Consider the following 26,808-nt stretch of genomic DNA (forward strand, 5'->3'; position numbering starts at 1 on the left):
TTTAAGATGAAATGAAAGGGTCATTCTTTGGTTTGCAGACGTGCACAGACACCTGCCTTTGACTGATTGTTCTTGAGCCGGTGAGCCTCGTCCACCACCAGGCAGGCCCACTCGATGGAGCCCAGGATGGCCTGGTCGATGGTGATCAGCTCGTAGGAGGTGAGCAGCACGTGGAACTTGATCGGAGTGTCCTTCTGCAGGGAGGCAAGAGCAGCAGTGAGACACGAGAGAGGCACGAGGCAGCAGGAGCTGCACACTCCAGCCCTTACAAGAGTCTACCACTGTATTTCTGGGGTTTCCCCCATGCTGTCCCCATGGTTACACTGCGTTTACCATCGTTTACCCTGATTTGCCATGTTTTTTTATATTTTTTTATATGCTTTACCACACCTCTCTGTGCTTTACAATGCTTCCCTATGCTTTACCAGACCTCTCTGTGCTTTACAATGCTTCCCTGTGCTTTACCACACCTCTCTGTGCTTTACAATGCTTCCCTATGCTTTACCAGACCTCTCTGTGCTTTACAATGCTTCCCTATGCTTTACCAGACCTCTCTGTGCTTTACAATGCTTCCCTATGCTTTACCAGACCTCTCTGTGCTTTACAATGCTTCCCTATGCTTTGCCATGCTTTCGCTGTGCTGTGTTACACTTTGCTGTGCTGTTACTGTGGCGACACTTTTAGAGCAAGTTTATTGAAGCAAGTTTCAAGCCCCCGCGGCACTCCTACCTTCATGCGAAAGACCTTGCGGCCCATCTTGACGGGGGTCTCTTCGAAGGAGAACTCGTTCTCGCGGATGACCGCACGGCTGTCCTTGTCCCCTGTGTAGGTGACCACGTAGAAGTCCGGCGCCCACATCTCGAACTCGCGCTCCCAGTTGATGATGGTGGACAGCGGGGCGCTGACCAGGTACGGCCCCTTGGAGTGTCCCTGAGCGGCAAATCAAACAGTTAACATGTCGCGGGTAGAGTGACCGCTATTGCAGTCTGGACTAGAGCCTCTGCCTGCTGAAACTGTGCAAAACCAGAGACCCAATACATGACATATTAACTGATTATTATGAATCGCAAAAACTAAGATTGCACTCATGAACTGCTATTGCAAGCCCAGAGCCACAGAGTCTGGTTGGATCCCCCTGCAAGCCCAGAGCCACAGAGTCCGGTTGGATCCCCCTGCAAGCCCAGAGCCACAGAGTCTGGTTGGATCCCCCTGCAAGCCCAGAGCCACAGAGTCTGTCTGGATCCCCCTGCAAGCCCAGAGCCACAGAGTCCGGTTGGATCCCCCTGCAAGCCCAGAGCCACAGAGTCTGGTTGGATCCCCCTGCAAGCCCAGAGCCACAGAGTCTGTCTGGATCCCCCTACAAGCCCAGAGCCACAGAGTCTGGTTGGATCCCCCTGCAAGCCCAGAGCCACAGAGTCTGGTTGGATCCCCCTGCAAGCCCAGAGCCACAGAGTCTGGTTGGATCCCCCTGCAAGCCCAGAGCCACAGAGTCTGGTTGGATCCCTCTGCAACCCAGAGCCACAGAGTCTGGCTGGATCCCCCTGCAAGCCCAGAGCCACAGTGTCTGGTTGGATCCCCCTGCAAGCCCAGAGCCACAGAGTCTGGTTCCGGGCTCGGGCACCGAGGCCCAGCCGAGAGCGCTGCCCACCTCTCTGTAGAGCGAGTAGAGGAAGACGATGGTCTGCACGGTCTTGCCCAGCCCCATCTCGTCTGCCAGGATGGTGTCGGTGCCCTGCGCCCAGGAGAAACGCAGCCAGTTCAGCCCCTCCAGCTGGTAGGGGTGCAGGCTGCCCCCCGTCGAGTCGATGTACCACGGCTGCTTGTCGAACTTGATTGTCGGCTGAAAGAGAGAAGGCGGGAGGGGAAGCTTAAAGAGCTACAGAATGCACAGCCTGCGCTGTTAATAACCAGCATGGTAACGAATTGAGGGATGTTCAATTCAATCCCTGGACAGAAACAAAACGTTAAACTGAAACATCTTTCTTCAAACGCTAGTAACGTAGTTAGCAGCAGTGAAAGCCGAACTGCTGAACTAAAAAGAACTAAAAAAAAAAGACATTTCGAATCTAAGTCTATATCAATGCCTTCAAGGACTATAAAGCATTTTAGTTTTTTTGTTTATTAATGTAGCCATTTTTTATGGCCAGTCAACTGAAGCAGCTTCACTGCCCCCCCTGATCACCGTGTAGTTGAAGTTTTGCTGGTCACTCACGTCCACATTGGGCGTCTCCGGGGGCTTATCGTCCTTCATCTTCCTCCCCTTCTTGATCCCTGGGGGTCGGATGTCCTCTCCCAGCATGAGGTCCCTGCAGAGCCCCGGAGCACACAGAGAGAGATCAGCACCTCCCACACCACAACCCTCAGCTCCGGGTCAGCTTTACCATGACCTGTTCTGCAATGCAATTCTTCTGAGTGGATATTACTGCAATAGATCTGGTCAAAGCGCCCTTAACACAGAAAACATCAACGCAATATAAATTAAAAAATAAATAAATATAATAAATAAATTTAATTTGCAACAACAACTCGGAAAGATTGCAAAAAAAAACCAAACGAAGCATGGGCCGAGTAAAATCCAGTAAAAACTATAAAGTCACTCAATGGCGTGGAAGGCTGGCGTGCCTCCGCTGTGTGTGTGTGTGTGTGTGTGAATGATGTCTCACCTGTGATTCCAGTAGGCTTGTTTGAAATGGTTGTACTCTGGAATGTCAAAGTCGTCGATCTCCCAGGTAGACTGATCGTAAGGCAAGTCTCTCCACTTGATCAGGTAGTGGACATCTCCATTGTTATCGAAGCTGCAGAATGACAAGCAAACAGACAGGTTTGTACTATTTAATGACACACCTGGGCGTGTTACTGTGCCTATAAGGCTGTCCAGGGAACTGGTCCTTCATATTTGACAGGTTTATTGCATTTGTATGTCGTCAGGCGCAGGGCTGCTGGCTTGTCAGCAGCTAGATGTGTTCCATTGGGAGGTGGAGGCTTCTCTGTGTGCTCCTGCTCTTTGATTCTGTAGAAGAACTGAAATCTACACTTAAAACACACTTATATCATTAACTGTTAACTTAGAATGGATGTTTCACATGCATTTATACATTGTAACGGGTTTTGTATTAACTTTTAAAAACGGCTTTCTTTTTTTAAATGCTGTTTCTAATGTATATATTTTTCTTATTTATTATTCTTTATATGTGATTGGTTGATTTCTGACAGGCGATTTATAAACTGACACCCTCTCTAAAGAAGTCCTAGGGGGACCCCACTGTGATCTGCTAGCGAGTTGTATTCGTCGGGTTTCGTTCGGTGTCGTGCAGATGATCTCTGAAAAGCGGTTCCTGGAGGGGGAGCAGCTGCAGGCTCTGGATGATGGTCTGGCTGAGTGGAGGAAGCTACTCTGCAGGGCCCTGGTATTACAGAGCGTGTCGGTGTCTGGATGAGAGACAGAGCTGTGAGGAGCTGCTGTATCTCTCCGGATTAGTGTCAGTGCTTGAGGAGGAGGAGGCTTGGCACAGCTACCACAGACTCCCAGCAATACATCCGACTGCACTTCAGCACAGACAAAAAGAGCACGTATGCAACACGACTCAGACTGATGCTGTTTATAAAGGGGTGCTGTGGAGGCTTCCGACCGCTTTGCAACACGGACGCAGCCCCCAGCGTGCCACTGGTTTGAAAGAGATGCTGCGATGTGTATCTGCCGACCCCACTGAACAACAGCACTTGAACGGTATTCAGTAGCAGCCAGGGGGGAATCACTTTTCAAATTGAACCCAATCATGTTCTGTAAATGTACGCCTGATTCCTAAATACACAGTCCCATATTTTCCCCTATGGGCCAATCTGCCCAGTGTGGGTTAGAAAGACTGGATCAGCTCGCCTCCCAGTCCCAGTCCCATTTCTACTCCCCCTCCCCCTCCCCCCTGACCTGTGGTTGAAGACCCTGTGAATGATCATCCACTCTGGTTTGATCCCGTAGCGGTAGAAGCGCTCCTCCATGAGGGCGTACTGGGGGTCCTTGCTCTTGCGCTTCTCACTCTTCATCTCCTCGTTCTCCGAGCCGTAGTCGTAGGGGGGGGGCTCGTCCATGTCGTTCTTGCGCTGGTAGTTGCGATACATCACCGTGTGGTACAGCTCCAGCTGAGAGGGAGGGGCAGCAGACAGAGGAAATACAGATTTTAAATTAAGTGGGTGTGGATCGTTAACCCTTTGCGGTCCATTTATTAATCGCGCGTCAGGCACGCCAGGTCTAATTAATTTTCACACGCGCAGTTAATTTTATACGCGCTGTTTAAAAGTATTTTTTTTCACAGTCAAACGGGTTTAAATGGCCCTGCATATCAACAAAGCACACACTAGGCATCTCCAGCCCCGCCCCACCCTTTAGTTTGCTATAGCGTTCAGCTATGTAAGAAATAAATAATAATAATAATAATAGTCGTACATACCGATCGATCATCTCCGGATCACTCGTTTTATCAACAAACTCCTCAATAATGTGATCCAAGTCATTATTTTATTACTATAACATCTGAAAAAAGCTCTGCAAATGTCCATGATAGTCTCAGTGCGCTGACGCACTCAGCCAGCTTGTTTACTATGAACGCCCCGTTATCTGATACCTGATACCATGTATGACTATTCATGAAATACGCCTTTTTTTTTTTCCCGACTTGTCTCGGCTCCTGTCGCTCCCACTCGGCAATTGAATGGTTTTCTCGGCTTTTTCCGGAGAAAAAACGACTAAACACCCGTTTATTGCGTTGCTATAATGATGTCGGACCCAGTCCGACAAAGGACCTGTGAGGAATAATTGCAATGTCGGACCCAGTCCGACAATGGACCGCAAAGGGTTAATGATGTGTACAACGAATAATAATAAAAAAAAAAAAAGTTCCCCGATCATGTTTATTGCAAGAGCTTCGGTTTTCAGAAATTGCTTTTCCGTAGCATTTAAATGAAAAGTGTGGCGGGCGAAGCCTTTAAACTTCATCTGCGATGGTTCTGCAGTCCTGGCTGGAGCTGGCACTCACCTGCAGCTCACTGACCCACGAGCAGTGCCAGTAGGACAGCCCGGCCCACTTGACATACAGCTCCCTCTCAGGGTGCCCCTTCAGGGGCGGCTGGGGCCGGGGGGCCCTGGGATCCGGAGCTCCAGAGGCTGGGGGGCACTCCGGTGGCAGGGGGGGCTCCCCCCATATCCAGTGCAGGATCCGCTGAACCTTCCCTTTCAGGGGCGGGCACTGGAAACCAAACGAAAGACAAGACATCATGACTCTGTGTTTGAGTGGATACAGGCAGTCTCATGTGGCTGGGCTGTGGGATAGCAGTGCTTGAACAGCCCAGGGCGATGGTAGTAAGTGGGTAGCACAAAAACAATCATTGAGAGACGGAAGACTTAACTGCGTCACTCACCATGCATCGCGGGCACAGCCACTCCCCATTGGGTATCTCTGGCAGGGGCGGGTTGAGGCAGTGGAGGTGGTAGGAGGAGGGGCAGGTGTCGCAGCACAGCAGCTCCCCCCCGTCCTTGCACACCCGGCAGAACTCCAAGTGGTCGTCCTCTTCCTCCTCCCCCATCTCCTCCTCTTCCTCCTCTTCCTCCTTGGGCTCCCACTGGATCCCTTCCTTCTCCTGCCGGCACACAACCTGCTGTTAGACACCTTGAGGAACCAACGTGACTACAAACAACTCCAATGGAAAACTCCTGAGAATTCACGTCAAGTAGACACATTCTTCAGGTTATGTTTTACAAACATAATGGATCTTGAGTTTATCTCTTGTCACTGCAGTGTGCTTTCTTTACAGGGGACCTCAAACCCGCATTTTCAACATGCTTTGGTTTCTAGTGCACATAACGGCAGTACTCTCCCAGAGAATCAGATTTTAGACCAGTCTGGGTTAACTTATCGTTTATAGTTTATTACGGGTTCTTATCCAAACCGATCGGAGCCCAGAACTCAAGCTTCCCCATGAAATATCTTGAAGGAAATCTTGCCGATCTGGTACATTTTGCTAACATGCTAATGAACTCAATCCGGTTCAATCTGACCCCTTGACCGGAGGTTTGCTTACGCAGTGCGGGCAGCTCCACTTCCCCTCAGGAGCCTTCTCCAGCTCGGGATCCAGGCACACCAGGTGGTAGGCTCGAGGACAGGTGTCGCACAGGATGATCTCTCCGCCCTGCTGGCACACCTCGCAGTAATCCTGGTGATCCGTCTCGTAACCGTCCCCTTCTTCAACTCGGGAAAACACAGAGCAGACATGCAATCACCACAGCTCACAGAGACCAGACCCTCAAACACAGAGCAGACATGCAATCACCACAGCTCACAGAGAGAGACCAGACCCTCAAACACAGAGCAGACATGCAATCACCACAGCTCACAGAGACCAGACCCTCAAACATAGAGCGGACATGCAATCACCACAGCTCACAGAGACCAGACCCTCAAACACAGAGCAGACATGCAATCACCACAGCTCACAGAGACCAGACCCTCAAACACAGAGCAGACATGCAATCACCACAGCTCACAGAGACAGACCAGACCCTCAAACACAGAGCAGACATGCAATCACCACAGCTCATAGAGACCAGATCCTCAAACACAGAGCAGACATGCAATCACCACAGCTCACAGAGACCAGACCCTCAAACACAGAGCAGACATGCAATCACCACAGCTCATAGAGACCAGATCCTCAAACACAGAGCAGACATGCAATCACCACAGCTCACAGAGAGAGACCAGACCCTCAAACACAGAGCGGACATGCAATCACCACAGCTCACAGAGAGAGACCAGGCCCTCAGAGTTGCTGACACTGTAACTACTAAGCACATGTTAAAAAGCCCCAGTCTTACTCTTCTTTTTTTTCTGCTGGCCCTTGCGCCCCTTCCTCTTCTGCTGCAGGGAGGCCTCGGAGCGCACCGAGGTGCTGTGGATGCTGCCCTCGTCGAAATCAGACTCCTCCCGCTCATCCTCCTCGCTCTGTGAAACACAAGCGCTCGGCATTACAGGGCCTGCACTGCAGGGGAGTGAGAGGGGAGAGAGAGAGGAGGGAGAGAGGGGGAGTGAGAGAGGAGGGAGAGAGGAGGGAGTGAGGGGGCAGAGAGGTGGAGTGAGGGGGGAGAGAGGAGGAGAGAAGAGGGAGAGAGGGGGAGCGATGGGAGTGAGAGGGGAGAGATGAGGGAGTGAGGGAGGAGGGAGAGAGGGGGAGTGAGAAAGGAGGGAGTGAGGGGTAGCGAGGGGGTAGAGAAGGGGAGCGAGGGGAGAACAAGGGGGAGTGAAGGGGAGAGAGGGGAGAGAAGGGGAGAGGGGGTAGAGAAGGGGAGAGAGGGGGCGAGCGAGGGTGGGAGCGAGGGTGGGAGTGAGGGTGGGAGTGAGGGGGTAGCGAGGGTGGGAGCGAGGGTGGGAGTGAGGGGGTAGCGAGGGTGGGAGCGAGGGTGGGAGTGAGGGGGTAGCGAGGGTGGGAGCGAGGGTGGGAGCGAGGGGGGTAGCGGGGGGGTAGAGAAGGGGAGAGAGGGGGCGAGCGAGGGTGGGAGTGAGGGGGTAGCGAGGGTGGGAGTGAGGGGGTAGCGACGGTGGGAGTGAAGGAGCGATCTCGTACCGAGGAGCTCTTTTTCCTCTTGCTCCCGAACCCGCCCAGTCTGATTTTCATCTTCTTGCCCTTGCCTTTCTTTTTGGCTTCCTTCGTGTTTTTACTTTTCTTTCTCGCCCCCGGGCCTGGAAGAGAGGACAGCCAGGAATGAAATTACAATAACACAACAGCGACGAGGGCATGCAATAAACAAAACAGCTGAAAAGACAGAATGAAAGAAATAAAGAAGAAAAAAAAAGAAAGAACATATAAATTAGGAAGAGAGAGAAAAAGACAGAAAGAACAAATAAGTCAGGAAAAAAAAGCACAAAAGAAAAACAGAGGAAGAAAAAAGGAAAGTGAACCAGGCTCCCGACGTCTGGCGGTTACCTTTCCCTTCTTTGGTCTTGGCTTTCCTGACTGCTCCAGGCTGCGCGGGCTGAGGGACGGGCGGGGACACAGCCACGGTTTCCACGGCAGCAGCCACGGCCGCGGCGGCAGCGGCGGCAGACAGGCCCTTGAACGGGTTGTTGCTGCTGAACTCGCGCCACTTCGCACCCAGGACCGTCATCATCTTAGACATGGGGATCTTGGGGTTCTTCTTGGCAATGAGAGGCCTGGGGAGGCACAGAGCAGACTTTCAATGTGCTGTGTTACACTCTGCTGTGCTTTCACTGTGCTGTGTTACACTCTGCTGTATTACTCTCTGCTGTGCTTTCACTGTGCTGTGTTACACTCTGCTGTGCTTTCACTGTGCTGTGTTACACTCTGCTGTGTTACTCTCTGCTGTGCTTTCAATGTGCTGTGTTACACTCTGCTGTGCTTTCACTGTGCTGTGTTACACTCTGCTGTGCTTTCACTGTGCTGTGTTACACTCTGCTGTGTTACACTCTGCTGTGCTTTCACTGTGCTGTGTTACACTCTGCTGTGCTTTCACTGTGCTGTGTTACTCTCTGCTGTGCTTTCACTGTGCTGTGTTACACTCTGCTGTGCTTTCACTCTGCTGTGTTATTCTCTGCTGTGCTTTCACTCTGCTGTGTTACACTCTGCAGTGCTTTCACTGTGCTGTGTTACACTCTGCTGTGCTTTCACTGTGCTGTGTTTTCACTGTGCTGTGTTACTCTGCTGTGCTTTCACTGTGCTGTATTACTCTGCTGTGCTTTCACTGTGCTGTGTTACTCTGCTGTGCTTTCACTGTGCTGTGTTACACTCTGCTGTGCTTTCACTGTGCTGTGTTACTCTCTGCTGTGCTTTCACTGTGCTGTGTTACACTCTGCAGTGCTTTCACTCTGCTGTGTTACTCTCTGCTGTGCTTTCACTGTGCTTTGTTACACTCTGCTGTGTTACACTCTGCTGTGCTTTCACTGTGCTGTGTTACACTCTGCTGTGCTTTCACTCTGCTGTGTTACACTCTGCTGTGCTTTCACTGTGCTGTGTTACACTCTGCTGTGCTTTCACTCTGCTGTGTTACTCTCTGCTGTGCTTTCACTGTGCTGTGTTACACTCTGCTGTGCTTTCACTGTGCTGTGTTACACTCTGCTGTGCTTTCACTCTGCTGTGTTACACTCTGCAGTGCTTTCACTGTGCTGTGTTACACTCTGCTGTGTTACTCTCTGCTGTGCTTTCACTGTGCTGTGTTACACTCTGCTGTGCTTTCACTGTGCTGTGCTTTCACTCTGCTGTGTTACACTCTGCTGTGCTTTCACTGTGCTGTGTTACACTCTGCTGTGCTTTCACTGTGCTGTGTTACTCTCTGCTGTGCTTTCACTGTGCTGTGTTACACTCTGCTGTGCTTTCACTGTGCTGTGTTACACTCTGCTGTGCTTTCACTGTGCTGTGTTACACTCTGCTGTCTTTCACTGTAGGAACTTTTCCAAGGCTTCGTTTACCAGGATTTTTTTAACCCTCCCTCCGGTCAGAACCCTGAACCCTGTGCTTCTTACCTCAGGAACTGGCTGAAAGCTTTGTAGTTTGTCAAAGTGTGGTAGTCCTCCTCTGTGAAGGCATAGTCCACGTTCTCCAGCCCCCACTCCTCCATCAGCTGAGCAGAGGACTTGGGCTCCTGAAGGACAGTTTCACAGCGATGATTAAAAGAAGACACCTTTTTATTACTGCAACCACTTTTCATTTTTGCAAACTCATCTTACATGAAGCTAATTCAAAACTAAAGACACAGCTATGTCTGAAAGCGTCTTTAATGCTATAGTTTAGTCAGGCCACCTTTGGATCAATAAAGTCCACTTTTCTTGAAGTCGCATTCACACACTTTCTTTTGTCAAGCATGGAGCCCAATAACCCGCAGAAGCCACGGGGTGTTGTGATAAATGTGCCCAGTACTGTATGACAGGGACAGTGATGGTGGGAGACCCCTCCTCTCACCTTGAGCCCCACATCCTCCTCTTCCTCCTCCTCCTCCTCCTCGTCTTTCTTTTTCCGCCTGGTCTTCTTCTCCTTCTTCTCCCTGGGTTTCTTCTTCTTCTTGATGGGGGAGTAGTCACTGCCCTCGCTCTCCGACCTGTCCCCCTCCAGCTCTTTCAGACACATGGGCGCCGCCTCCTCCTCACTACCGCCCCCCTGTGGACACACACATTCACGCACAGCTCAGCACAGCAGAACAAAACCCCCAACCTGTTTCACAGCTGTTTGGACACGTGCAGCGTTTCCTTTGCATTGGTTTCCCCCTTGTGCATTGCACACAGTGAATCTGTGAATGGGAGCATTAAGCAGTATACAAGGATGTACATTAGGCTGAACTGAAACTAGCTTTTTAATGCGAAGAACGGTTCTCAGGTTGGGAATAATGACCATTGTGCAGCAGTTTGAATCATTCTAAGTTCAGTACTTTTACAATACTGGCATTTGTGATATTCACTGTAGACAGAGTGAAAGTTACTTTTTAAAATGGTGTTTGTGAAATGCTCTAAGCTCCAGACTTGAGACAAAGCAAAAAAAAATAATAATAATAATAATAATAATAATAATAATAATAATAATAATAATACAGTATAGCGACTATTCCAAGGAGAATTACACCCCTACCTGCAACCTAGTAATGGGACCACAGCCACTAACTGGAATTAAAACAAAGGAAGGGGCTCTGTAATTAGAACAGTTTTGTCCTGCTTATCTGAAATGAAATGTATCTAAGAAATACAGACATGAATTAATGAGTGCCTAGCACAGTGCAGCTTTTAAAATGCATAATAAGCATGCTGCATAACGATGTGGAACAGGAGAGGGCTTGCGATTCATTAACAAAACATTCACCAAATTACACATGTTTAAACTGTGCCAATATGCCACAGTTTAGATCAACTGCGTAATAATAATACTAATAATAACAATAATAATAATAATATATTTCTGCAGGTATTAACAGTGCTTTGTTTCATAATAAAACACTGGAATATAGCTGTTGTTTGTGGCTGTGCTCAGTGTACAGTGCAGACCCTGCCAGATTCACAGAGCTGCTGTGCTCAGGTAGGAGTGTACAGTGCAGACCCTGCCAGATTCACAGAGCTGCTGTGCTCAGGTATGAGTGTACAGTGCAGACCCAGTCAGATTCACTGAGCTGCTGTGCTCAGGTAGGAGTGTACAGTGCAGACCCAGCCAGATTCACAGAGCTGCTGTGCTCAGGTATGAGTGTACAGTGCAGACCCAGCCAGATTCACAGAGCTGCTGTGCTCAGGTATGAGTGTACAGTGCAGACCCAGCCAGATTCACAGAGCTGCTGTGCTCAGGTATGAGTGTACAGTGCAGACCCAGCCAGATTCACAGAGCTGCTGTGCTCAGGTAGGAGTGTACAGTGCCGACCCAGCCAGATTCACAGAGCTGCTGTGCTCAGGTAGGAGTGTACAGTGCAGACCCAGCCAGATTCACAGAGCTGCTGTGCTCAGGTATGAGTGTACAGTGCAGGCCCAGCCAGATTCACAGAGCTGCTGTGCTCAGGTATGCGTGTACAGTGCAGACCCAGCCAGATTCACAGAGCTGCTGTGCTCAGGTATGAGTGTACAGTGCAGGCCCAGCCAGATTCACAGAGCTGCTGTGCTCAGGTATGAGTGTACAGTGCAGACCCAGCCAGATTCACAGCAGCAGCAGCAGCAGCAGGAGCCAGACGAGCACTTTCTCATCAAGCAGCCCATCTGTGTTGCTATGGTTACTGGACTGTACAGTGCCTGGACTTTTCCGCCCGCAGCCAATGAGAGCGCAGCATCCAATCAGATGCGTTTGCATAACGAGCTTGTTATGTGGCCAGCCATCGTAGCGAGCGGCTGTACTCTACAGCATGTCTAGACAACACTGGGGGGGGAGGGGGGGGACCGCAGCACCTCATCTCACTCACAATACAATAGAGATGGAAATATGAACAGTCTGAGGGAGTGTGCTGTAGAGCAGACTAAGACAATTCAAATGAAACTCAGAATCTGACAGCACATTGACGAAAGGTGTATAAAATTATAGGGCTGCGTTAATCAAGCATTAGCACACCAGTGAGAAAAGCCAATGGCATCACAGTGTTTTACACTGAATTAAATTCCAGCAGGGTTCTGGTGACATTGTAAACCGAGACAGCGCGCCCTGTTGACACTCCAGTTGGTTTATATTCCCCAATGATCACTTTCAGTTTAGCCCGTCAATACAGTACAAAATTGCCTGATTAGAACTGCGCTGTTTATGTCCCACTGTGTGAAGCCACATGGTCCACCTGTGCCTTGCTTGAAAAACAGGCTCATGGTCTGTGCAGAAAGGGGCAGGGTTCAAGTTGAACACAATGCAGCTGGCAATGGCAGGAATGCATTCCACTGCTTCCTCAAATCTCGACTGACCACAGGGCTGTGTGCTCTCCTGTACTGCAGTCACTGCTGCTGAAAGGGTAGATGAGGAGCACACTGGAGTCACCAGAGCACGCCACCTACTGGTGCCGTGTGTACTGCATGCTGCTGGCAATCAATTTTCATGCTGTGTGTTCACCAAAGCAGAAACGCTCACACTGTCAGCCTGTCACTGATATGCACTGCTATTCTTTCAAGGCAATGAAGCTGGATCCAGTCTTGAGAAGCCAGACGCCACCTTGACATCACTGGCTGCTTATTCAAGGTACCTCCCTCGTTCGCTTGTATGGAGCAATACTGTAAGCGGCTGGTAAAAGCAGGTGGCCACTCACAAGAGATTATTAGAGATGGGAAGATTTCATCTTCTACGGCGTTACAATGCAAACAAAAAAAACAAGTTTGCTCTTAACGTCCACAGATGTTGTAAGTTAACACATTTTAAAGTTCAGCTGTCGGGGGGCTGCTTCAGTGAGAAAGGTTAGCTGAATAATACTGTGTGTATCCCCCCTCCGCTGAACATGCCTCTGCAGGACTGCACTGCTTCACAGGCCCCAGGAGAAATCCACGCTTAAATAAACAGAGGCTGACTCGAGCTGCAGGTCAATAGCAAGATTTATTCACCGGAGTGGCAGGAACAGCGTCCGAGGTGAAGCGGAGGTCAATATTTACCACAGAGAGCAACAGATCTTACTGCTGACAAGTGAGCCAGTGGAATCGATGTGTGTGCGTGTGCGTCTGTCTCAGTGTGTGTCTCAGTGTGTGTGTGTGTCTGTGTATGTTTGTGTGTGTCTCAGTGTGTGTGTGCGTGTGCGTCTGTCTCAGTGTGTGTGTATGTTTGTGTGTGTCTCAGTGTGTGTGTATGTGTCTGTCTCAGTGTGTGTGTATGTTTGTGTGCGTCTCAGTGTGTGTGTGCGTGTGTGTGTGTCTCAGTGTAACCCTAACACAAAAGTGAATGTTTAACTTATTAAATGTAAATTAATACCCTTAATACTACTCCTACTACTACTACTCTTACTAATAATACTAATAATGCTATTTATGCTAACCCTAATGATGGTAATTGAGTATCAGCATCACTGCCATGGCTTTATGCTACTGAATTGATTGAAATGACTCTCAGTAAGAGAAGTGTCAGCACATCACCTCCTTCTTCCTCTTGCTCAGCTGGGTGGTTTTTCCCTGCTTGGGTTTGCACGGCTTCTTCTTCTTGGGCTGCTGTTTGACGGGGTCGTCCTCTCTGAAGAATCCCTGGAGAGCAGCGAGGGGCACTGGTGCCGGCTCTGCTTCATCCTCCTCCTCCTCCTCCTCGTCTGGGGAAACAACAACAGCAGAGAAATAAGCGAGACCCCCAGCGAGCGGGCCAGGGGCACTGTAGGGATGCAACGATACACTGATCTCACAGGACCCCCAGCAAGCGGGCCGGGGCACTGTAGGGGTGCAACGATACACTGATCTCACAGGACCCCCAGCGAGCGGGCCAGGGGCACTGTAGGGGTGCAATGATACACTGATCTCACAGGACCCCCGGCGAACGGGCCGGGGCACTGTAGGGGTGCAACGATACACTGATCTCACAGGACCCCTAGCGAGCAGGCCGGGGCACTGTAGGGGTGCAACGAGAAAAAACATAACTGGACATTCCAAATCTGGGGGGGGGGGAAAATAAATAAAAATAATAATTGGTCACTCTAAATAAAAAATAAATAAATAAATAAAAAAGGAATCAAACATTTAAAAGGTAAATTGTACATTATATAAGCAAAGGGCAGGAATGGCTCACCGCTGTAATTCCATCTGAGGGGGAATTTTTTGATCCCTCAGACCCCCTTGATGGGTTTGCAGTGTTATAATACAGGGCCGGGATCACGCCTATGCTTCACGGGAAGTAAAACAGAGTGCAGGATCCTTGTTCAGAAGTCAAGGAGTGCTGCAGACTTCTTAAGGAGCCAATGTAGGTCAGTGTTGTAGAAACATCCAGACTGGAAATCGTGGTCTTATTACTAATTTACAACCCAGACGAGAGGCATCGCAAACACATGCTGCTTCCTGAAGTCTTTCTAATCCCCTTTCTCCACCAGATCTCATTCCCCTCACAGCGCTGTGCAGAAACCCCTATTCCAACAGTAATTACCTTCAAGAAATCGGAAGTTGTTCAGGTATTAATTAAAAGCGATTAAACGTGTTCATCACTCAACACAAAACAACGGCGTCCGTAATTTGGGAGGAACTAAATCATTGAATCAACAGAGTTATGCAACACAGAATGTGTTACTACTGTACCATACGAAAAACCAAAACCCTTATCTGCTGTTAGCCACTGGAGATTTTGAAATGTCACATTTTTCCATTTTTGTCAGTCTTTTGTCAAGTCTACGGATAACTAGAAAGCGCTGTGTAATTCAATATGATAACGCAACATTATTCAGCAGGTTTCATTCGACTTTATGAAGCAAAACGAGTTCATTCTACAGGGTGATGCAAGGAAGACAGACTGGGGGAACGCACTGGGACTCAGCCCGCTTGTCATTAGAATGGGGGCCCCCATACTGAGAGAACAGGCTGCAGATCTTGTGCAGGTCAGCTGCCCTCTTGTTACGGGCCGTGTGGAGAGACATGGACACCAGCAAGGACCTGACCTTCCAACAAGGGCTCAGCAGCTCGGAGAGGCATTACATACTGCGTGCAGCTTACAGGAAAATGCATTAGCCCGCAGACAGGATAGCTGCAGAGATATCAAGTTAATGGTGCTCCGACCACTAATGCACAGACTTTTACAACGTGCATCTCATTACAGCCTCTATTTTAGTTTGTATTTATTTAGACGTACTGCACAGAATCTAAATGACACTCAGGGTTGGTATGACCTTTCAGAGTCCTGCTGCAGCACTGTCCCTAACCTCCAAAATTGTGGTTGTGTTTTCAGAGATGCCAGCGCATCAACACAGAGTATAATGAGCCTGTTCTGGCTTTGTCATTGTGTGTACGGCTGAATGCTGCCTCCCCTCTATATTGGGAGAGGGGGCAGTGATAGGAGTATTTTAAAAAAAGCCAACACACGAAAAGCTACGAGCAACAAACGTGTGACATGAAGAGCAATCACCTAGGGAGAGAGTCTGCACATCTGCTTATTTCTTGTATCGGGGTAATTGGTATAGCATGGTAAAAGCATGCCGAAGTGTGGTAAAAACACACAGGGCAAGCATGAGACTTGAGATAGGAGTACGATGGTAAACATCACTGCGGAACATGACCCAGCTGGAGTGAGCGTCAGTGTTTATTATTTGTTAACAGCCTGTCAAGAGTTTTAAACCCAATACTTCCCACTCAAAAACTCCAGTTCTGCTTAGCAAATCAGATTGTGGAGCTCCTTACATTAACTGCCTTCAAAAGAAACACTTTCAATTTTTTTAATTCTGAAATCTGACACGTTTTTTTTTTTTTTTTTTTTTCCCCCAGATGAAGCGAGACTTCAGCAAGCAGATCCTCTGCATGTTTCCCAGCGTCTCAAGGGCTAGCTAGTCCTCTCTCCCAGACACTGTGAAGTTACCCCAAGGCTCAGCCAAGCATCTCCTGGTGTGGGGATCCTGAGAGCAATCCTCTGCTGTACCTGTCAAAGCTGTCTTGAGGAGATGAAACTGTTTCCTAATCCGAGATGATGGCTTCATTTCCCCAGCACTGCTTTACCTTGTGCAGGTTGTTTTTCCACTAACTCGTTCTGACAGAGCCACCAATCCCTCTAGTTTTTCCCTTGAATTAAGTGACGAGGCTGGTATTTGGGAAAGAATTTTGCTCTGGTAAATATACATATATATATATTTCAATGCCGTGTTTGTAGCACCGGTGTCTATGCAAACAAAGAATCAATACAATTTAAATTCAGTGCATGTTCCATGCAAGGCACCGAACAAGCTAGGAAAAAAAAAAACCTTGTATGAATCAACTGATTTTATTGACTTAAGTGACAGCGTTGTATAAAAACTGTACTCACTCCACCCTCACTGCAAAGCACTTCACCACTTCAACATTTTTCTTTTTTAATTTAGTAGTCGCCAATTATTTTTTGTATTTTCTCCCAATTTAGAATATCCAATTATTTTTTTAGGCTCAGCTCACCTCTACTACCCCTGTGCTGACTCGGGAGTGGCGAAGACGAACACACGCTGTCCTCTGAAGTGTGTGCCGTCAGCCGACCGCTTCTTTACACACTGCAGACTCACCGTGCAGCCGACTCTGAGCTACAGCGTCGGAGGACAACGCAGCTCCGGGCAGCTTACAGACAAGCCCGTTCGAACCGGCAAAGTCCAGGCTATAGGGAGCATCCTGCACTCCACGCGGAGCGCCTTTACTGGATGCGCCACTCGGGAGCCCCCCATCAACATTTTTCTGACATCTGACTATTCTGCATTAACCAGAAAGACCCGACCCCCTCTCCTCCCCTCCCCCTCCCCCTCACACTCAGTCCGCCCCGTCACCTACCTTTTTGAATAAATAAACAATTTTGCATAGCACACAGTGCCACCTGGTGGCAGAGTATCATATGGCAATCCAATATTAAACTCACCATCCTTTGATGGCAGTTTACAATGCCGCTATTTAGTCTTGATCAACAGGTCGTGGTTAACCATCATTGATCTGATTGGACTGATGCAGGCTTTTATTAAAAACAAAATAACATTTGCATGAACATTCCAGCATAAAAACCCCATGCTCACTCCAGCACTAAAAGGCAGCATGTACTGCTGTACGCTATAGTAAGAACAGTGCTTCATGGCGGTAGTATTTTAATTGTAGGTTTTGGTTTGATTTGACCACGACAGCTCAGCAATACATCTTTTCCAAACTAGCCACTGGAGATCACCGCCCGGTAATAAGACGAAACGCAGCAGCCTGGCAATAAAGCAAGACCCATCACAGCAGCGCTGCACGGGACAGGACCGGCAGTCTGCTTTCCCTCCAAGGTCGCACGTGGCTGCTGTCAATAAACCGCTGTCACTCACTGAACGCGTCACTCTTAAGATTGCACGGTTTGAGAAGAGCACTGTTGCGGTGTTTAGTTTCTGTAGGAATGCAGCCAGCCAGCACACACACACACACACACGCACTCAGACAGTATATTAAGGTGCTTTGATCAACCCACTAACGCCAATACAGATAGAAGGAATAATACAAAGTAAGCGAACTTTCCAGCTCGGTATCTACACGTCATGTCTACATCGTGCTACGTTGCAATCAAAGCATTATTACAGTCTTTGATGGAACGTTACTTTGGAACGCAGTTTGAAATGGAATGCAAGAGCCATACTGTACAGGGGGGGGGGGGGGGGGGGGATCACTGCACCACAATAATGCTTTGTGTATCGTCCATAGCTAATTAATTTACTAACTTTTTATTTTCATGGATAAAACCGTGCCGACAGAAGATATTTTTAAATATGTTTTTTTTTCTTTTAATGCAGTCACGCTTGTATAAAAAGATATTATTATTATTATTATTATTATTATTATAATAATAATAATAATAATAATAATAATAATAATAATAATAATAATAATAATAATAATAATAATATCATTCCATACGCATCGCTAAGAAAAATAAACTTGAATGTCATTCTTGCCTACAGATTTATGACACAGATAATGATCCGGCTATATACTAGTCGCGAGTGACTCTACTACAACAGTCAATTTCTTTCATTTGAATTCACCTTCCTGCTTGCAGAAAACACTGATGTGGCCAACTTCAAAAACACAGAAGCGCCTAGTCCTGCTGTAGCATCATCTCCTCCCCTTTCCGCGCAATCACGACCTCACAATGCAGACCGAGGAGGACCTGGCTTTCCTTTCTCATCTTGAAAACACGGCAATCGGTTTGCACCATCAAATGCTACCGCCTAGTCGTGTATTTACAAAGACGTGTAATGTAATTGGGAAAGGCTGCGCGCTGCTGCGGGTCCCGAGCTGCTTGCTGTGCGAGTGGAAATGCACCCCCAGCATGCAGCTTTCTAGCGTTATGATAACAATATATCTTTTCTTTTCGCTTTTCTATATACAAATGCACAAGGCAAGCCCGTTTTTTTTTCTCCCGCAGGCAATTGGGATGTTGTGATATCAGTATCTAAACGCCAGCTCTCTCTGTCTCTCTCTCTCACTCTCTCACACCCCCCTCCTCTCTCCTCCCACCATCTCTTACCTGGCATATCGTCCCCAAAATCCATCTCGTCTTGCCTTTCGCCTTCGTTACTCACTGACCCCGGCATCTTCACCGCATATGATACACCATTCGATAATATATATCTCTAAAGTATTGAAACTTATCCTCGGGAATGCCAGCCTCGCCGGGTTTTTGAACTGCATGCACACAATTGTGTTGGCAAGAGAGAGGGTGAGGTTTTTTTTAAGAAAGATGGCTGCCTTTTTTTTCTTTTTTAAGGAGCGTAAAAAAACCCCGCTCTCCTCTCTCTCTCTCTCGCTGGCTCTCTCTCTCTCTCTCTCTCTCTCAAATCCTCCAGTCTGAAAATAAAAAGAGAGACAAAAATGGAACACACATGCCCAGATTGTGACGTGCGGTCTGTTGCCATGGCAATCCCATCCCATCATTTTGAACACGACTAGTTAGTAGCGGTGCAGCCTAGTTACCAGTTTTTCGTCTGCCCGGTGTTTTTAAAAATGGCAAAATTGCAGTGGCTGCGGTTGTGTCTGTCGAGTCCGTGAGATTTTAAATAGTCACACCGGTATACAGCGAGGCGGAAACTTTCCACACACAGCACCAGTCACTTCAAATTATCATTAGATACGTCTACCCCCTCCCTGTTACTGATATACAAACTGCATAATACCAGCAAGCTGTGTACACGGTTTATTTAGCGTAACAATAATCTAAATTGAATATGCATACTTTGTATCTCTAGGAGAATGACATTCGTGTATTTTATTTATTTGTATTTAATTTTGGTGTATATAAATATATATATATTTTGCTAAACATTTTCTGTAAAGCATGCTCATACATTCTCGTTGCACTTTTTTATGATCTGCGTTTGATGCAGAAAACAAACAAAAAATAAAATAAAAAAGCTGTCTAACCCTTCAATTACCGTACTCGCTCTTTCTGGGTGTCAAGGTGTTGATAAGTGACGCGATTAAGCACTGCTGTTTATAACAGAATGTATTGCGCTTTACAGCATACCTCCATGGAGGTTCATGTATAACATGCTCGACTCAGAAACTCAAAAAAAATAGCTGGGTGAGGAATTAATTAATCCTTTAGACTCACAGGACTATAAAACATAGATTAACACAGGCGTGTAAACCACAAACAGTTCACTATACGACCGTACAGTACACATTAAAACGACCAGTTCCTAACCAGCACTACCAGCTGAAAACCAACAGCGTACACCAGCGCTGGAATCTCCCTCAGGGAGCTAAACCAGTCCAACACACTCAACTGTGCGACTGCTGCAATTTTAAACACTTAAACTCTGATGAAGAAAACACATCCAAGATGAAAGGTTCAACTACACCGCTAAGGGTACCAACCGCACTTCAAATAAGGGATTTAAAATCATCAGCCAGGACGACTTGAACATGTGGGATCATCACCCTCAATTAGCACCAGTCTCGGACTCGAGGTAACATTGCTGAATCCAAGCAGAAGATCTGCTATTGGCCCCTATCACACATTAATACAATTGGACCTTTATTTATGGTAAATGGCATAAAGAGAAATGACATCACCTGCCAGATTATGGAATGGAGACAGTTGGCAAAGTGTAAGGGATTGCATTCTTTCAAGCAGTTCCATAATGGAATCTTTTTGTTGCCAAAATCTAATTACTATTAAAAGGATAAAACCTCAAATACCTGGACGTGTCACAAAAACATCCCCCCTTGAATTCTACCAGCTGCCAACGGTCCTGAAGGCCACCCATCCCAGTGAGATGCACCTTTTAATTGAATTTAGGAACACCAAGAAGTCAAATGCATGATGGCACCATAGCTAATATAAAGTACAGCATTATTTTTTTTTTTTTTGCAAGTCTGGACTCCTGATCCTCCCCAAACCCAACACCTAAACAGCTTGCTTCTTTGCAGTCAAGTATTCCTGTAATAGCCGTCTCACCCCAGTGTGCACACAACAGCAATTCTAACCTGTGAAGTGTGATGGTGCTATCACAGCTTGGTGTAATGTGCCCCCTAAGGAAGAACAGCTGGCTTTAAAATTCATATCCTGCTTAAAACAGGAGGTGGAGCTCAAAAGCACTAGGCTGGGTCTTTGAACGAGTAATTAAAATATTTTACGCGTTAGAACCATGACATTAGTATTAAAATTGCACATAGAAATGGAAGTGATGAATTGTTTCCATTCCTCCACGGGTCACTCTTAAAATTACCTGGACCCAGTTTCAGACTGGGGCCTGTGTGCTAACCTCACGCCGTTCAGCCTTCTGTGCACAGGGCTATAAAAGGCCAACCCCGATTACAGTCCAGTTAGTTTACATTGCGGAGGCAGACAGAGAATCTGAACTCAAGCATCCTCCACCCAACAACCTGGCACGCCCCTGCGCTACTCAAGCGAGACCAAGAGGCACGCTTCTGCTTGCATCAGTACAAGGTGAACATGAACACACTGCATCACTGGTACAGCTCAGGATGTGAAGGAGAAACTGCATGGGGGCACTTCACCTTGAACCGCAAGCAAAGAGCCCGAATGAACAGCCATCCCAATAAGAGACTGCGAGGCCCAGCTTAAAAGGCAGGCAGTGAGGGCAAATACTAGAAATACAAAACAGGAGTAACTGTTTGAAACCAAAAACCTGGCACTGGTTAACAACCGCTAGGAAAATGAGAAGATTGCATTAGCAATCTGAAACGACTAGGATGTTGAGAATCACCAAGCTGGCTTGCTTTGGACGCAGTCAGCTGATTGAGGCGAAACATCCAAGCGGTTTGTATTGAAACAAGTGGGAGAAAGGATTGATCAAGGTACAGTAAACGTCCCTACAGAAGCATTCTGCATAGCTGCTCAGTTTGGTTACGCACTAATTACTCGGGCACATACCTGGCTTGTTTAAAAGTACAGACTCGGGGCTTTCCAATGACATATTGAGTGTGTGTGTGCGGTACTCCTAGCTGGAACTACGATCGCCTGAAGTTAAGCCCCTCGTCATGTGACAGAGTTCGCGGCTTAGGTTTGGTTTTGAGTTCACTGCTCTTATCAGACATTGTTAAGGGCAAATACATTCTAAAAACACAAAAAAAAAGTTATATGCATAAAAAAACAAACGCTAAGTGACTGAGTCCGGGGGACGACAACAGGTACTGCGGATCAGACACACGACGCATGGCTCGCGTCTCGCCGTGTCGATATCGTAAAGTCGAAGCAGGGTAATAATGAAAAAGAGTCGGAAGAGCTGTGAGTCGCAAGTCGAGGAGCGCCTGTGTATGTGTGTATGTATATATATATTTTAAAAGAGATCTCTACAGCAGCACAACCCAACGCACGTTTTTCTTAATGATCACCCCTTTTTAGAGGAATAAACAAAGTGAACAGAAGCAAGCGTTTCTTTTTTTTTTTTTTTTTTTTTGTTTGGCTTTTTATTAAAGTGAATGTACAAAATCCTCCCGGATGAGTAGCGCAGAATTAATCCTCGTCTTCCTCCTCCTCTTCGTCCTGGTTGAATTAATCCTCGTCTTCCTCCTCCTCTTCGTCCTGGTTGAATTAATCCTCATCTTCCTCCTCCTCTTCGTCCTGGTTGATCTGGAAGTAGCGCAGTTCATAGCTCTCCTTGGTGTTCGCAACCACGCGCAGCCAGTCACGCAGGTTGTTCTTCTTTAGGTATTTCTTGGTCAGGTATTTGAGGTACCTGAATGGGAGAGGAGGGGAAAAACAAACAGCAGAGGCCAGGTTCAGTCTTCACATGGGGGCACTGGTATTACCCAGGTAAGGGTTACATAATGGCCAAGTCCGATTAAAATGCTATCAGCCCAGATTACCCCCCATTTTAACCTCCAGTTCTGTAATGGTCAGTTCACAACGACCAGTTTTAAACTGTATTAAATATTACAATTCGTCTAGGCTGAACGAGTCCCCACTTCAACAACTGTGTTTGCTGTAGGAGGTCCAAACAAATTATTCCTCTAAAACAACATTTTTATTTCCCCCCCTTGGCCCAGATGGACAGGATATTAAATGCAATAAGCGTGAGGCATGCTGAATGCTTGGATATGTAGATTCCATACAGGAAAATCATGCAGAACGTGCTCAAGCAGATTCAAATGGCATTAATATTGAACAGTGCTCAAAACAATTTACTATCAAGTGTTTCCAGTACCATCGATTAAACAAGCCTATTCCAAAACATTACAGAAATATGCCACAGAACTCTTGAGAGTTCGGAAGTCACAGGGATTGTGTGTGCATTTTATATCAAGGTTTTAATACAGGTTTTTAAGGTAGGCTGTAAGTGATCCTTTATAGATACATTGAAAGAAGACACCAGCATTGCTGGAAGGTGTGACCAGTGCTGAATTCAAGGGTTCATAATAATACCATCAAAATACTTGAGAGGCATTCAATTCATTAACCCTTTGCGGTCCATTTATTAATCGCGCGTCAGGCACGCCAGGAATAATTAATTTTCACACGCGCAGTTAATTTTATACGCGCTGTTTAAAAGTATTTTTTTTCACAGTCAAACGGGTTTAAATGGCCCTGCATATCAACAAAGCACACACTAGGCATCTCCAGCCCCTCCCCAGCCTTTTGTTTGCTATAGCGTTCAGCTGTGTAAGAAATAAATAATAATAATAATAATAGTCGTACATACCGATCGATCATCTCCAGATCACTCGTTTTATCACCAAACTCCTCAATAATGCGATCAAAGTCATTATTTTATTACTATAACATCTGAAAAAAGCTCTGCAAATGTCCATGATAGTCTCAGTGCGCTGACGCACTTAGCCAGCTTGTTTATTATGGACGCCCATTATCTGATACCTGATACCATGTATGACTATTCATGAAATACGCCTTTTTTTTTTTTTTTTTTTTTTTTCCCGACTTGTCTCGGCTCCTGTCGCTACCACTCGGCAATTGAATGGTTTTCTCGGCTTTTTCCGGAGAAAAAACGACTAAACACCCGTTTATTGCGTTGCTATAATGATGTCGGACCCAGTCCGACAAAGGACCTGTGAGGAATAATTGCAATGTCGGACCCAGTCCGACAATGGACCGCAAAGGGTTAAAGGACTGTGCTGAATTTCTCTGTACTATTCTCAATCCTTTTCGGGTGAAGTAACTACAGCAATGAGCTGAGATTTGTTTAAATTCGTTCTTGTACACTGTTTAGCCCAAGCAGACAGATAACCTGATCATATATAAATTCAGGTCCATGACCACCCAAATGACATGGGCAGTGATTTATCAAATCCGCAATGAGAGCTAAAGCAGAACTGCTAGTGAACAGAACACAGCCTTGTGGAATCTCCCGAGACAAACACACCACTGTAGAACATGTTAATATCCTTACAACCAGAACCACCAAGGTGCTCCAGAAGACACTGTACCCAGCAGCACTGTAAACATGACACGTTTCTGATGTAAAAGCACCCCACCCCACCCCAAACACACTTAGCTACTTTTTGGATATGCACAGGTAACAAGCTCAGGTGTGTCTCATTAAACTGATAGTAAAAGCAGGACTGGATCAGACTGCTATGTAATGGGGAGTCGTGCGTTGCCACGCGGTTTCACTCACCTCTTGGAGAAAGGGACCTCAGAGGACACTGTGATTTTGCTCTTGCTCCTCTCAATGGTCACCACTCCCCCGCCCAGGTTCCCAGCTTTCCCGTTTACCTTGATCCGCTCCTGCAGGAACTGCTCCTGTGAAAGCACAGCACCCGACAGGTCAGCACAGACACTGGCACTGACCCAGCATGAACATACAGGAGCGCTCGCCCCCCTCAAATAAACACTATGAAGCTATCGGAGCTTCTATCATAGCTTTCTACTGCACCTACCAGTTTAATACCAGGGATGGACATAAGACTAGTGCATAGGAGGTTTTACAACAAGCTTAGCCAATGCGTATAGGCAACAAGCTCAAGTGTGTCTTATTAAACTCATAGTAAAACCAGGAATGGATCAAACTGATGCAACAGGAATCTTATTTCCTTCCCTGAATACTGCCAGTAAATGTTGGAATACAGTTAATCCAGATCCTTGTTCTCAAGCCCAATGACGTTTCTTATTTCCTGGTTTGAAATGTAACACTACAGGTGGGATTATGACAAAGTAAACAGTAAACAGCACTTCAAATCAGCAGGCAGTCCACTACACAGGAACAGCTGAGCTGAATAAATGAAGCGTGCAATGCTTACGAAGTTGGCAGCATCCATGATGCCATCCTCCACAGGGTGGGTGCAGTCCAGGGTGAATTTCAGGAGCTGCTTCTTCTTCTTGCCCCCCTTGGCTGCTAGCTTCTTCTGCAATTCAAATAAGGAAGAAAACTAAACCTGTGCTCAAGCGACATCTTGATCCCAACTCTGCCTTTGGACTTGAGCTAAATCACGCAATGCAAAAATGATCACAGCTCTGTAACTTGCCCTGCCACTGAACAGACTGTGCATAAACCAGAGTCATATTCCCAGGAAGTCAATTCAGAAAGCTGAGCCAAGTACAGGTGTCCACTTTGCAATGTTTTTTTTTTTCCTGTGACCAACCTTCAAAATCTGCCAGGGACAATGGGCAAAGTGTGAAACTTTTTTAAGGTATATCTGCAGGTTGGTGGCTACAACCCCACTTCCATCACATCTGCCCACAAACACAAGGTGCTATAATGAAGATACTGACAGCTAGCAGTGCACAGCGCAGTGCTCCTTCACACAGAAATTAACACTCCCTCCCTCCCACATGCACGAAGCAAGCACCAGGAATCAACCCGGTTCCTTGCTCAGGTATCGGTGGTTGGGGGGCTCAGAATTACTCAAGCCTTACTTATGATAAAATAATTGTTTACAGTCAGGTCCTCCCCTTGCATAACGAGAACCCAGCATGTCATTAAAATAAAGCTCTTGGTAATAAGCTAAAAGGTTCGTTTTATCCACAATCTATTTTGAGACAGACACTATGCCGTTCTCAATTGGCACGACATCTTGCATTACCTTACATAATGTAACATTAGTTAGTTCATGATCCGTAAGCTTGCAAAAACACAGCCAAATAACATGTCAAACAACGTTTCTTCAAGAAATACTCTGTCATAATACTTCTTGATCAAAAACATTTTATAAACTGATTAAAAAGGAGCACTCTGCTTTCAAACCAGCTTGTGGCAATACACTAACTAAAAACACTAAATCTAATGGTGAGCTACACCTCTGCATTTCATTCAATGAAACTTATAAAATTTTCATTTTACAGCGCGACCTCTATACTGCGCTACACCTTTACACTTTCATGAACTATCTTTCATACTGTTGTAATACCGTAACACTAAACTAGAAAACAAATCGGTATCGATTAAAACCGTGCAGCACCAACGCAGCGTCAAACTTCAACAAACACACAACGATCAGCACAAACACAAGATTCATTCACAAAAGGATTTTAATACTGTAGCTATTACTATTATTTTAAAGATCACCAATGCACTTTTCTATACTGTATCAAGAAAATAATTTCACCAACTGGACGTAAATGCGGCAGTTCACGAGCAACTGTGTTTTTTTTATTTCTTTTAACCTCCTCTAAATTATTTTTTTTCTCGATTACACATTTTAAAAATGACATGCACAAATTAAAGCGCAGGATAATGATTATAGATGTTTAAACCCGATTCCCCCCCTTACCCCGTTTACCCCAAACTTTTATAGCAGCAGTGAAAAACATCCTCACTAAAACCAATTACTCCCATAACTGGATCAGAACACAGAACTGATTCGTACAGTGAATAAACCCAACACAGAATATCACGCATTAAACACCCGATTAAAAGGTACCGACACAGGACCGAGTGCACAGATACGATGGGGGTTACGTTTCAGAGAGCTACAACGTGCTTTCAAAAAGCAGGCCTCGCACACAGCTAGTCACCAACAAAAACACACATTTAAAAAACAAACATCAATTATTTCTCGGATTATTCTCCGGATGTGTGGCCCCCAATGTCTTAGACACTATATTTGTGGATCGCTGGCCGGATCTGGACACAAATAACAGTATAATTCTGACAATTTTCAAAGCATAGAAATACTGACCACTGGAGCCATGGCGAACAACTATAGCAGAAAGGAAGAGCCAGCTCGGCGCATGCGCTTTGACACTATCTGGGGAAGGAGGGGAGCTAACTTGTAATCGACGGCAGAGGGAATCGATGCCGCTCTTGCA

General features: G+C 46.7%; 2 protein-coding genes across 7 annotated transcripts in view; both read right to left on the minus strand.

Annotated features, from left to right (window-relative positions):
* The window catches only part of LOC117425604 (chromodomain-helicase-DNA-binding protein 5-like), a 39,235-nt gene extending 17,290 nt beyond the window's left edge, over positions 1–21,945 (minus strand). For 5 of the 6 annotated variants that reach the window (XM_058993000.1, XM_058992999.1, XM_058992996.1 and 2 more), the window contains exons 1-16: positions 18,607–21,945; positions 13,557–13,723; positions 9,961–10,155; positions 9,525–9,643; positions 7,972–8,198; positions 7,612–7,727; positions 6,866–6,992; positions 6,073–6,239; positions 5,413–5,631; positions 5,031–5,240; positions 3,926–4,137; positions 2,664–2,795; positions 2,213–2,306; positions 1,649–1,840; positions 730–930; positions 57–194 (exon numbers count right to left, since the gene is read on the minus strand). In XM_058993000.1, coding sequence (XP_058848983.1) covers positions 57–194; positions 730–930; positions 1,649–1,840; positions 2,213–2,306; positions 2,664–2,795; positions 3,926–4,137; positions 5,031–5,240; positions 5,413–5,631; positions 6,073–6,239; positions 6,866–6,992; positions 7,612–7,727; positions 7,972–8,198; positions 9,525–9,643; positions 9,961–10,155; positions 13,557–13,723; positions 18,607–18,673 — 2,583 coding nt within the window. In that variant the 5' untranslated portion in view covers positions 18,674–21,945. The remainder of the gene's footprint in view (positions 1–56; positions 195–729; positions 931–1,648; positions 1,841–2,212; positions 2,307–2,663; positions 2,796–3,925; positions 4,138–5,030; positions 5,241–5,412; positions 5,632–6,072; positions 6,240–6,865; positions 6,993–7,611; positions 7,728–7,971; positions 8,199–9,524; positions 9,644–9,960; positions 10,156–13,556; positions 13,724–18,606) is intronic. The other variant, XM_058992998.1, reaches the window with a different exon arrangement.
* A 183-nt stretch (positions 21,946–22,128) lies between these two features.
* LOC117962306 (large ribosomal subunit protein eL22) lies at positions 22,129–26,778 on the minus strand. The gene is made up of 4 exons (XM_034904888.2): positions 26,679–26,778; positions 24,801–24,905; positions 24,179–24,303; positions 22,129–22,282 (listed from the first exon to the last, which is right to left on the minus strand). Exons 1-4 carry the CDS (start codon positions 26,688–26,690, stop codon positions 22,138–22,140), a joined length of 387 nt encoding a protein of 128 aa, XP_034760779.1. The 5' UTR covers positions 26,691–26,778; the 3' UTR covers positions 22,129–22,137.
* Between the last annotated feature and the right edge of the window lie 30 nt (positions 26,779–26,808).

Source organism: Acipenser ruthenus, chromosome 20 (assembly GCF_902713425.1).
Source record: "Acipenser ruthenus chromosome 20, fAciRut3.2 maternal haplotype, whole genome shotgun sequence".
NCBI classification, from domain to species: Eukaryota; Metazoa; Chordata; class Actinopteri; order Acipenseriformes; family Acipenseridae; genus Acipenser; species Acipenser ruthenus.

What these genes read in the sequence shown, in the direction of transcription:
- LOC117962306 (XM_034904888.2), bottom strand. An exon ending in TCATGGATGCTGCCAACTTC is followed by an intron (nt 24,304 to 24,800) that starts GTAAGCATTGCA and finishes GTGCTTTCACAG; the next exon opens with GAGCAGTTCCTGCAGGAGCG. An exon ending in GAGGTCCCTTTCTCCAAGAG is followed by an intron (nt 22,283 to 24,178) that starts GTGAGTGAAACC and finishes TCTCCCATTCAG; the next exon opens with GTACCTCAAATACCTGACCA.